We start from the raw sequence: 12,291 nt of genomic DNA, 5'->3' as shown, positions 1-12,291 counted from the left end.
CAAGTGTTGACAAGGATATGGAAAAAAGGAAAAGTTGTACACTCTTGGCAGGAATGCAAACTGGTACCGCCATTATGGAAACAGTGTAGAGGCTTCTCAAAATTTTAAAATAGAACTATCATAAGATCCAGCAATCCCACTTTTGAATATATATCCAAAGGATATAAAATTGCTTTGTGGAACAGATGTCTGTGCTCTCATGTTCACTGCAACATTATTCACAATAGCCAATATATGTACTCAACCTATCCATTCATTTGTCAATGAATGGATAAACACACACACACACACACACACACACACACAGAATTTTATTCAGCTTTAACAGAGAAGGAAATCCTGTCATTTGTGACCACGTGGGTGGTGGTTGAACCTGTGGGACATTATGCTAAGTGAAGTAAGTCAGGCACAGAAAGACAAATACTGTATGACTTCACTTGTATGTGGAATCTGAAAAAGCTGAGCCCATAGAAGCAGAGAGTAGAATAGTGGTTGCCAGTGGCTGGGGGAGGGAGGAGGTGGGAATGAGGAAATATGGTGGTCAAAGGGTACAAAGTTTCAGTTAAGCAGACTGAATAAGTTCTGGAGATCTAATGTACAGCATGGTGACTATAGTTAATAATACTGTATTGTGTTCTTGAAATTTGCTAAGAGAGTAGATCTTAAAGGTTCTCACCACACACACACAAAAATGATTATATGAGGTGATGGATGTGTTATACGAATTAACTTGATCATGGTAATCATTTCACAATGTATGCATATGTCCAAATATCATGTACTTGGTAAATACAATTTTTATTTGTCAATTATGCCTCAGTAAACCTGGATAAACGAAGTGAAAAGATTTTTCACACACAAAAGAATAAATCTGCTAAATTCTTACATTATCAAAACGTATGTTAGTTTTGATGCATATTAATACCAACTAGTGAGCCATATAACAGCACAGTATAATAAAACTGGTTATGCATATCTGATCTGAGGCAATTAAGCAAGAAAAACTTCTGAAACCTTTTTCACTTAAATATTCTGTGAAACAGCTTAGGTTTTGGTGACTTGAGACAATTATTGAGATCATTTAGGATTAAAAACATTTCTACCAGAAATATACAATGGATTGAGGCACTTTGGAGGACTGAACTGCTTAAATGATTTCGTTTACACTCTTTATTTCACGTTGGATAGGCAGACAAAACCTAAGAGCATAAATTACCTAAAGACAGCATTTTGGACAGAAAATGTGCTTTATTTGAAACTGAGCAAATGAGTCAGTCTCAAAACATCCATTCAACTAATATGTATTTGAATTGTGCTTGCTTTTTAAGATGTTTTGAAAAATGCTGAATTCAGAATTGAATTTTGATTATTGAATCGAGTACTTTTTACTGTCTTGTTAAAGTTAATATCAATTTTATTGCTGTACTCCAAAATATTTTTAAAAACTTGTTACAAGAGGAATAAATAGGCTTTAAAAAACACTAGTCTTCAAGAAAACAGGAGAGTCCCTGACAGGTCCCTACTTCTTTGAGGGTCCCCTGACTTCAGCACCCACTTCTGGGGTTTTACGGGGCTTGCTCCGCGCTTCCACCCGCGAAGAAGGAACGGTTGCAGCCACTCAGGTCTCGTCCAAAGCGCGATCTCGCTGCTCTTCAGCGCGATCTGCGGATCCCGCGGCGTGCTCCGCGGGGTCTCTTAGGGCTGGCACCAGGGGCGTGGGGGCGGGGCTGAGCGAGGCGAGACCAAGGCTCCCGCCGTTTGGAGTCAGGATCAGCTGTGGCGTCCCCGGGCCCGGGAATCCTGAGTGGAGTTTGGGACCCCCAGGGAAGGAGGGTGTGGGCGTTCGGGTCCAGAGGGGCTGTTTAGGTGCGTGGGGAAGGGAGCTGTGTGTGTCGGTTTTTCCCTGGGCCGGCGACTCTGAGAGGGAGCATGTGAGTGGGTGGGAGGAGGCTGGCTGGCCCTGCCCCTCGGAATAACCAGTGTCGCCTTTTCTCAGGGGTTGGTGCGGCCCGAGGCTGTGGGCGCGGCTGGGGATGGGTGGGGGGATGCGGTATTGCGGCCTCGGGCGAGGGGAAGCCAGGACAGGAGGCTGTGAGGGTGGGAGTTGGCCGGCGAGCTCCCACCGCGAAGCGCGCGGGCTGTGGCCCCTGGGCTCTGAGGGGAACGGTAGACACGAACCCCGCCTCAGGCGTATGCTGTAATGCGAATTGGCAGTCCTATGAAAAACTCCACTTTTTTATTCTCCTTGGTAAATTCACAAGTGCGAAATCACACTGTTTCTCTAGATTTACCCGGCTGTTGGGGAAGGGCTTTCGTTAGAATTTTGCTACACGTGGTTGTACACACGCCACCAAGGGACATATTCAGAACGTTTATTTTAAAGGGCATATCCTGTGGAGAAATCTGGGTGTCCGTGAACCCTGGAAGATCCGGACGCTTGTTGCAGTCCCACGCATAAGCGGTTATGCGGGTGCCTGCCACCCCATCCCCGAAGCTTCAAGTCGTGCGCCGACTCAACAACGATTTCTGAAGCGCTCGTTGGGCTTGGCCCAGCAAGGGACTGGGAAAGTCGCCATGGGCTCAGGGGGCCTCTCTCCTTCCAGTTCTGGCTCCGCCCACATGTTCCTGTGAAGAATGCTATATTGAAAAGGTCGTTACCAAATATATCCTGTTTTGCATATGACTTAAAATCTTTCCTTATAATTTTTTTTTTTCCATTTAACATAGTATCCAAGATGAATGACAGCCTGTTTGTCAGTTTGGACAGACTTTTGCTAGAATTTGGTAGGTATAAAGTGAAAAAATAGGTAGCTTTTTGTATGAGGCTTTGGCATTTTAACAATGAATTGAAGTCACAAGAGAGTTGTTTATTTTAGTCTTCCAGTATGAGCAAGACATAAGTACTAAAGAAGAGATGATTCAAAGAATTAATAGTAAGTAGCTTTGCATGATCAAGATATTTTAGTCTTTTAATTCCTTATGGCACATAATATACAATTGCCCTGTTTAGGGCAACTTATTGTTGGCGTAACTTTTGTGTCAGTTCTCTCTAGCGACAAATAAACTGTTTACCCTAGACAAAATAGATGTGACTTAACTATAGTTGTTTGATAATAAACTTCTATATTCAGCATTTAATTATTTTGTGAAGAATTTTGTCTTAAGTAGAAATGACCCCTTAGGTGCAGTTGAAAAGATGTTATTTTTCTCTAATAACAAGTTATTTCAAATAGTTGAGTGAAATTTTTTTATCTTTATAGAAACCACCAGAAATCAGGGATCAAAATTGATAGATGCCACATTTTCAGGAATAATAATTCTGAAAAATAATGTTATCAGAGAAATAGCAAGGCAAGTCACACAAATACTGTATAGTATTTTAAGATCGGACAAAACAACCATAAAAAATAGAGTTCTAAATTTCTTAATCGTTCTGAAAAGGTTGAGTTTAGTTATCTTTTCTGCAATCAAAAAAATACAGCATATTAAGAATTTATTTTAATCTTTTCAAGAAATTATGTCCATTTTATCTTATTTAATCACTAGTAACAAAGATAAGTGAGTTTAATAATTAATTGACATAGAGTTGATGAATAGAAATTTCACATTTTTCAGAAACAGAAGGCTTGTGTTAGTATCATTAATGAGTAAATGTTTGCACGAATTCATAGCATCTTAAGATACGATTGACCTTAGATATCACTGAATCTAGCCCTCTTATGTTAAAGATGAGGTACAAGGGACATTTATTTCTCAATCCCAACTGAAATCCTTCTTAGCTTCTGGCTATAGGATCAGGCCTGGCCCTGGTTCTCTGCATTTTAGTATACGGTTCCACCCATCTCAAGCCTCATTTCCTCTCCATTCTCTGGCTCTCTTCCTTTTAGGTAAGCTGCCATACCCATTTTTTCCCCTATTTGTTTATTTTGAATTTATGATTTCTGCGTTAAGAAAATATTTCCTCTTTCTAGAATGCTGTGAAGATATTAAGGAAAACAAAGTAACTATTTGTAGGATACATGAAACTATAAATACAACAGATGAGGAAATTGATCATTACTGTAAACATAGTGAGGAGATTAAAGACAACTGTAGAAAGTGAGTATTTGAAAGAATCAATTTTCATTACATTGTTTTATTCAGGGTTTTTGAGCTTATAGTTGAAGATACTTGCTTCAAAGTAGTATTCTATATTAGCTAATGAATCAAGTTTTAATGTGCCTTGTTATGCCACTATGTAAAGGGATTATAGGAGGATCAAAAGAGAAATAGAACTAAACAGCTATAAGATCTCACTAATTCAGATCCAGTTAATCTAACTATAGACTTTTGAATAAGCTCAGTATATAAAATTCCTATTAGATAAATTTGAAACGATTTCCATTTTTGAATTTTCAAGATGTTATTTTTGTATGAGGGAATACAGCCTAAAGTTTTTCAAAATAAACATATTTGTTAAGAATTCTTTCAACATGGCTTCAGGTTCTGGATTCTACTAGTTAACTCTAGTAGAAGACAAACATTTTGAAACAAAGGCATAAAAAGAACAAAGACTTATTACAAATACAAATTTTCTGTACTTTTATATGGATATTGTAATAAGTACTGTACTTTAGGATCATATTTGTTTTGAAATATTTTGTTATTCAAAATTTTAATAAGCCTTTTTGGGTTTTCCCCCATTACTTTTTTCCCACTGGTTTTAAGAAATTATAAAAGTAATATATACCTAGTACAAAGATTCAAGCAATATACATATATATGGTGTGAATAGCTTTTCCCTGCTTGCAGTTCCCATCCCCTACTCTATCATCCTCTGCGTAGGTAATCACTCACATTCTTTTAGACCTTGAATAGTTAACATCATTATTACACACCCCACATACACACACACACACACCTGTTTATATAGGTATCTTTCCTTTTTACAAAAATGGAATCACTTCATTCTGCAACTTGCTTTTTAACATTTAACAATATGTAATGCAATTCGTACTATGCATGTAATTGTATGTATATTTCATTCTTTTTAACAGCTCCATGGTATTTATGGTATTGATGTAGCCTGTTATTTAGCCATTCCCCTATTAATGGAAATTTAGGTTATTTCCAGTCATGTACAGATATACTTCTACATATAGAGATCTGATGCTATGGAATGGGCTCCTAGAAGGGAAATTGCTAAAGAGTATGCACGTTTAAACATTGGGTGGATAATACCAAACTGCTCTCCAAAAAGTTTATACCAATTTATGCTCCCACCAACAATGTATGAGAACAAAATTTTATGCAGTGACACATTGATTGACTTATTATAAAGATTGTTACTTTTATAAATAGAAAATGAATTATTAAAAAACAATGTAGGAGAGTTCCTATTTCCTCATACTCTTGCCAACATTGGAATTGTCAGTGTTTAAATATTTTGGTAATCTGATCAGCCAAAACTTACATGTTGACCATTTTCTTTTATTTTTATTTGGGTTTTATTGTAGTAGATTTTACCAGCGGTTTTCCTCAATTAGCTGCATTGGGTTGTGGAAAAGTACTAATAGTTTCCCCATAGAATCTACCGTGTCCTAGATATGTCGTACTTTGTAAAAGCTTAATTTCTGCTGGGTCTGAGGAGGGTCGGTAGGATCTGTTGATTTTAATATGTCTAAATTAATGAATACCTCCAGTGCATGATTTCAGCATACTGGTTATGAGATTTAAATGTGAAATATGAATCTGTGAAAGTACTAGAAAAATAAAAGTGCTATATAATCTTTGAGAGAGGAAGGTCTTTCTAAATATGTCACCAAAATCAGAAACCACATAGGAAATGATGGATAAATATGACTGCACACAAATTAAAGAGAAAAATACCCTATAATGATGTGAAAGACAAAAGGATAAGCTAGGAAAAGTGTCAAATAAGGATTGTTTAAAAACATAAAATACTTGTAGAAATAATAAGAAAAAGCAAAAGTACTATTAGAAAAATGAGCAAAGAAGGTAAACGGGTAAATACCAAAATGAAAAAAATACACAAGTCTAACACGTGCAGAAATGCTCAATCTTACTAATAGAAATAATCTAAATTAAAGCAATAATTAAATGCTATTATTTTTGCCTCTGAGTTTTGCTGAGATTAAAAAAAAAAACACCTGGCACTGGCAAGAAATAAGAATACCAACTCTCATACACCGTAGGAGTGTACGGTAGTATAAATCTTTTAGATGACATGCTGGTATATATTTTTAAAAGCTTTAAAACTAAGCATGATTTTTTAAAAAATAGAGATGGAGTTTCACTGTGTTGCCCAGGCTGGTCTTGAACTCCTGGACTCGAGTGATCCTCCCACTTTGGCCCCCGAAAGTGCTGGGATTATACATGTCAGCCACCGCCTCTGGCCCAAACATAATTTTTGATTAAGTGATTCAATTTCTGAGAATTTTTCATAAGGAACTAGAGATCCTCTCAAAGATGTAATGTACAACCAAATGTTTATGTCAGTCTTTTTTTCCATACACAGAACATTTTTAAAATTTATTTTTAATTGAAAATTATGCATGTTTAGGAGGTACAATGTGATGTTATACATTGTCGAAAGAATCAAGCTAATTAAGATATTCATCACCTTACCAACTTATTTTTTTTGTGATGAGAATGTTAAAAAGCTATTTTTCTAGCACTTTTGAAATATATATTATTTAACTGTAGTCACTATACAGTGCAGTAGATCACTAATTTTTTTTCCTCCACTCCAACTTAAACTTTGTGTTCTTTGATCAACATTTTCCCTTTCCCCATTTTTTCTTTACCTCAGCCCCACCTCTGGTAACCACCTTTCTACTCTCTGTTTATATGAGATTGACTTTTTTAGATTCTACATATAAGTGAGATCATACAGTATTTGCCATTACCTGCCTGGCTTATTTCACTTAGCATAACATCCTATAGTTCCATGTATGTTGTCTTGAATGACGGAATTTCCTACTTTTTTTCAGGCTGTATGGTATTTTATTGTGTATCTATGCCACACTTTCATTATCCATCATCTCTTGTGGGACACTTAGGTTGCTTCCATATCTTGATATTATGAATAATGCTAAAATGAATATGGGAGGGCAGATATCTCTTTGATGTACTGATTTCATTCCCTTTGAACAAATACTCAAAAGTGGGATGGCTGGATCATATGGTAATTCTACTTTTAGTTTTTTGAGGACCTGCCATACTATTTTCTGAAGTAGCTGTACTAATTTACACTTCCACCAACAGTGTCCAAGAGTTTCCTTTTCTCCACATCCTCCCCAAAACTTGTTGTTATTCACCTTTTTTATGTTTTGAGATAGAGTTTCACTCTTGTCACCCAGGCAGGAGTGCAATGGCACAATCTTGGCTCAGTGCGACCTCTACCCTCCACCTCCCGGGTTCAAGCGATTCTCCTGTCTCAGCCTCCTGAGTAGCTGGGATTACAGGCATGCACAACCATGCCCAGCTACTTTTTGTATTGTTAGTAGAGACGGTTTCACATGTTGGCCAGGCTGGTCTTGAACTCCTGACCTCAGGTGATGCGCCTGCCTCACCCTCCCAAAGTAATGGGATTACAAGTGTGGGCCACCACACCCAGCCTTATTCATCTTTTTGATAACAGCCATTCTAACAGGTGTGAGGTAATTTCTTATTTTTGGTTTTAATTTGAATTCCCCGGATGATTAGAGGTATTGAGCATTTTTTCATATGTCTGTTGGCCATTTGTATCTCTTCTTTGAGAAATGTCTATTCAGATCCTTTGCCCTTTAAAATATCAGGTTATTTATTTATTTTTTCCATTGAGTTGAGTTCTATTTCAGTCTTTTTGTAATGATAGGAAAATATTAGGAGCAACTCTAATGTTCAGCATTAGGGAACTGGTTAAATGAGTTTTGGTGTATCCATGTGAATGAACGCTAGGCAGCCAATAAAATTGTGATATAGGCGTATATTTGTTGACATGGGAAGATGTTAACAGTAAAGGAAGTCTTTTAAAAAGCAAGGTCTCCAACTTGCTTTTTAAAATTACAAATTGGTCAAAGCAGGTTAAATAACAATATTCATAATATTAAGCCAATTTAGTAATTGTATATTTATATATAATTACAAAAAGTCTAGAAGGATGTACATCAAAAGGCCTATAGTGAATACCTTCTCAATGAACATGTAGTTTTATGGAATTTTAAAATAATTCCGATTTTTATTTTAGATTCGGGGGCATATGTGCAAGTTTATGAGATAGGTATATTGTGTGATGCTGAGGTTTGGGGTATGACTGATCCCATCACCCAGGTAGTAAGCATAGTACTCAATAGTTTTTCACCTCTCCCCCCATACTAGTTTCCAGTGTCTAGTGTTTCTATCTTTACAACCATGAGTATTTATGATATTTTAAAATATTGGGAATATATGTATGTATAATTTTTGACCTTCTAATTTCATTTTGGAGAATATTTTCTCAGGAAATGATCAGAAATTCGGACAAATATTTAGGTACAAGTTCTGTTACTAAGTGATAAAAAGAGGGTAAGATCTCAATGATGTTAAAATGTATCATTATAGTAACATGTAGAAACAATTTATTAAAACAATAATAGTAGTCATTATTCAATATTGAGAATATGATTAATATTGTCTTACATATACTTTTCTGTGCTTCCAAATTGGGCATGTATACTTTTTGAATCTGAAAAAAAATGTTAGAAAAAAGGGAAATATTTGAACAATACTTAGACTGGAAGCCACCATGGTATATATTCATTTTAGATTTTTGTATTGGTAATATTCTTTCAAGTTACATAATAAAAATGTATAAGGGAATATTTGTTATATTCGTATTGTCTGATTTTGTAATTCGTTTGCTCTGGTTTATCTTTTTTTGTTACTCAGGATGATGTGACACCTGTTTTCTAAGTGTTAAAGGAGCAAAAAGCCTCTCTTTAGCCCTTATTCTAGTTCTTTGAATGATTACTCCAAAAGAATTTTTTTGGCCAAAATCTTAGAAATGTGATGAGAGAGAAAGGCTGATATTGGAGTGTTATAAAGTGTATAATAGAAATGCCATAGCAATACACAATCCAGCCATGTCACATTTGCTCTTTCCCTAGTAATGGTTCAAAAACAAGTTTAATATAAAAATTCATGAATATTGATATTTGAGTATAATAGTCCACAAATGGAGGTAGTGGGAGTGATATGAGATGGAAATACTTTTCTTGATGTAAGCTTGTTTTCTCCAGGAAGAGAAAGATTCATTTCTCTTCAAATGATTATGTTCATTTTTTAATTATCTCTGTCAATTTGTTTATCATTCCATGTTGCTAATTACAAATATAATTTTTTCTATAGCTGGAAGCCAACATGTGATGTTTTTCATAAACATGAAGATTATATGCAGGATCAACTTACTATTTATCAAGAAACTACTGAAAAAGACAAGTATAATACATATATTAAGTTTATCAATTCTATAAGTTTGTATTACTAGGACATGGTGTGTAAGAATGTCAATTGAAAAATGTAGACATTTTGTACTATGAAGGAGTTTTTGATTTTAAGTAAATGTAGTATTTTGGACTCCTTGGGTGCAGTGGAAGGTTCTACCTACTTGTTGTAAAGCTCTCTCTGACCCTAGATATATTTAGATATGGCCTTAGATATAAACTCTTTCTCAGTAGCAATTATTATAGCAGAGTCCATCAATTAATGGTCTTTATGAGTGAACTGTTTAGGCAAACATCTGGGGGAATAGTTAACTGTAGAATTAGCTTATTACAAATTTGGGATATTGATTTTTGAAGGATATTTTATATCAAACTTGTATATCTTAGACTGCTGATTTAATGGAGTGGTTATATTCTAATAGAGAAACACCAATAATTGTATGAATTTATTATATGTATAATCACATTGTCTTGGGGATTAAATGTAATTAGTGAATGTAATGAAACAAGGCAAGAGACTTTGAACACATTATATAGCATTAAAATTTCACTTAAAATAAAACATTGAAATGTTTTTTTTTAGTATAATTGGATGAGAGCAGTATGTATTTTTATATTGTAACTAAAAACATATGTGCAAAATCTAGAATGCAATACTCTATATATTCAAAGACAAGTCTTAAGAAAAGACAGGGACTAAAGTTATAGATATGGACTTCATTTTGAAATTATGGAAATATATGAGATTGCCCATGGAAATATGTGGAGCAAAAAGAGGAGAAAGCTGGAGTACACCATCATCTAGAGGGTAGACAGAGGGTGGGATCACTGAAGGAGAATTGTGTTGTCATTTATACATCCTGCTTCATTTAAAAAAGGATTTTAGATGATTTGACTAAATAATCATCTTCAAAGGATAGTGTTTAAAGAAACTAGATTAAAAATCAAGGCTACAGAGAAGTAAGGAAAATATAGGAAATTGAAGGTTTTGATGAAGTTAGAAATTCATGCTATGTATCCCACACATTTGTTAGATACAGGCAGGAATTAAGCTTTCAAATTCCTAGTAGTCAAGGCATTGTGGAAATATAATCAGTTTGGGATTCATAATATTCATTTAAAAAAACAGGTCAATTGCTTAGGGTAAGTAGAGGCTTCTCCTGAGGCTTGAGAGAAATTTCTCCTCTGGGTCCTTTAAAGGGGAAATTGTGCAATGTATTTCAGTGACCGCCCCCAGCCCCAAACACAATATATATAACTGCTTCTTATAACATTTATCAATGTAAGTCATGACTATAAAACATTAATTCTTAAAAATGATTCTGTAAGAGGCTAAAGCAAACCAGTTAAAATATATACTTCTCTCACGGTGTTTGTTATAGAGGACTTCTGTGAGCTAACTGAAGGTATTAAAGTGAAAACAGTTGTCTGTTTCTTTCTTAAACCAGCCACGTAGCTTAATTGAATTGATGATTCAGTACCAGGCATTTATAAATGGAAAATAACTCATTTGTTGGTTTCGTGGATAATGGAGGAAGTAGAGGCACCAGTTGCTTGTTTTTCCTAATCTCCCATCCCTGTTCAAGTCGTTCATGAAAAATAGTATTGCTGGCACAGATGAGATAATAATGGCTCTTCTTTAACTATGACATAGCTATGCTAGGCTCTGCCGGAGTTTCTATATGGAGTATGTTAGAAGAGTGAGCATGAATATACAGTATGAATAGGGTGGATGTGGTATGTTCATCTCACCTGGAACTGGTGACCCAGGCTGAATTTTCTTATAGGTATTTCTTCCCTGTACCATTTTCCCCAAGCTATTAAATAGTAAGTGGGTCTTAATTAGCAAGTATGCATTTAGAGGAATAGGAGCTTGTTTAGGGCTCAACTGCTTTTTCTTGCTAAAGGGGACAGTTTAGTAATATTAAGAAATTAAAACTTTCTTAAGATTCAGACCTGCTCACCAGCACAGGGCTGTTATCCTTACTTTTCTTCTCATGTGTGCAGTTTTTGAAGACTTGTTCTTCCCTAATCTGCTAAGGTGAGATAATCAGAGTATCTTTTAAGAAACTCCCCCATAGAGTATACTTTGATCCAAGAAATGACAAAATCTTGAGGAATGTAAGAACCATATATTTTCAAAAATTTTTCTATGATTTTTTTTGAAACTAAGTATTTGATAAGAATTGGGCAAAAAGAAGATTTAAGAATATATTTTCTATAAAGAACTGGATTTAACATTTTCAATGTTGTTGATTAGAGTTGGCAAACTTTTTTGGTAAAGGACCAGATAGTAAGTATTAATATTTTAACCTTAGTGGGCCAACATCTGTCATGACTACTCAACTCTACTATTATGGCACCAGAGAATTTCAGATAATATGTAAATAAATGAGCTATAATAAAACTTTATTTATGGACACTGAAGTTTAAATCTCATATAATTTTAATGTGTCATGGAATAAATTTTTGATTTTTTTCAATCATTGAAACATGTAAAAATCATTCATAGTTCATAGGCTGTACAAAAATAGGTGGCAGATTAGATTTGGCTCATAGGCCATTGTAATTTTGATTCATGTAGAATCGAGCACAGGTCAAATAAGAAAAAAAGGTTAATGTCCTTTTGCAAGAATTAACTGTCTCATTTAAGATTTGTGCCTAAGTAGATGAGCGGCCACTACTACTGGAGCTGGACCAGAGGAGTTCTTCTAAACCGTGATAAAATTTTCTTCATAAAATAGTTATGGGGTATACATGATGGTGAACCAGAGTTCTAACACATAGAACATGACTTCATGTGGTAATTTTAGCTAATGAAAATTGA

General features: G+C 35.2%; 1 protein-coding gene across 1 annotated transcript in view; it reads left to right on the top strand.

The window, feature by feature from the left end:
* The first annotated feature begins 1,723 nt into the window (after positions 1 to 1,723).
* C7H14orf39 (chromosome 7 C14orf39 homolog) overlaps positions 1,724 to 12,291 on the top strand; it is a 51,235-nt gene continuing 40,667 nt past the window's right edge. The window contains exons 1-5 of the mRNA XM_065548874.1: positions 1,724 to 1,866; positions 2,728 to 2,784; positions 2,877 to 2,933; positions 3,972 to 4,098; positions 9,370 to 9,459. Of these exons, the coding sequence (XP_065404946.1) occupies positions 2,736 to 2,784; positions 2,877 to 2,933; positions 3,972 to 4,098; positions 9,370 to 9,459 (323 nt within the window). The 5' untranslated portion in view covers positions 1,724 to 1,866; positions 2,728 to 2,735. The remainder of the gene's footprint in view (positions 1,867 to 2,727; positions 2,785 to 2,876; positions 2,934 to 3,971; positions 4,099 to 9,369; positions 9,460 to 12,291) is intronic.

The sequence above is a fragment of the Macaca fascicularis genome, chromosome 7 (assembly GCF_037993035.2).
Source record: "Macaca fascicularis isolate 582-1 chromosome 7, T2T-MFA8v1.1".
NCBI classification, from domain to species: Eukaryota; Metazoa; Chordata; class Mammalia; order Primates; family Cercopithecidae; genus Macaca; species Macaca fascicularis.
This window is presented reverse-complemented; position numbering and strand designations above follow the sequence as displayed.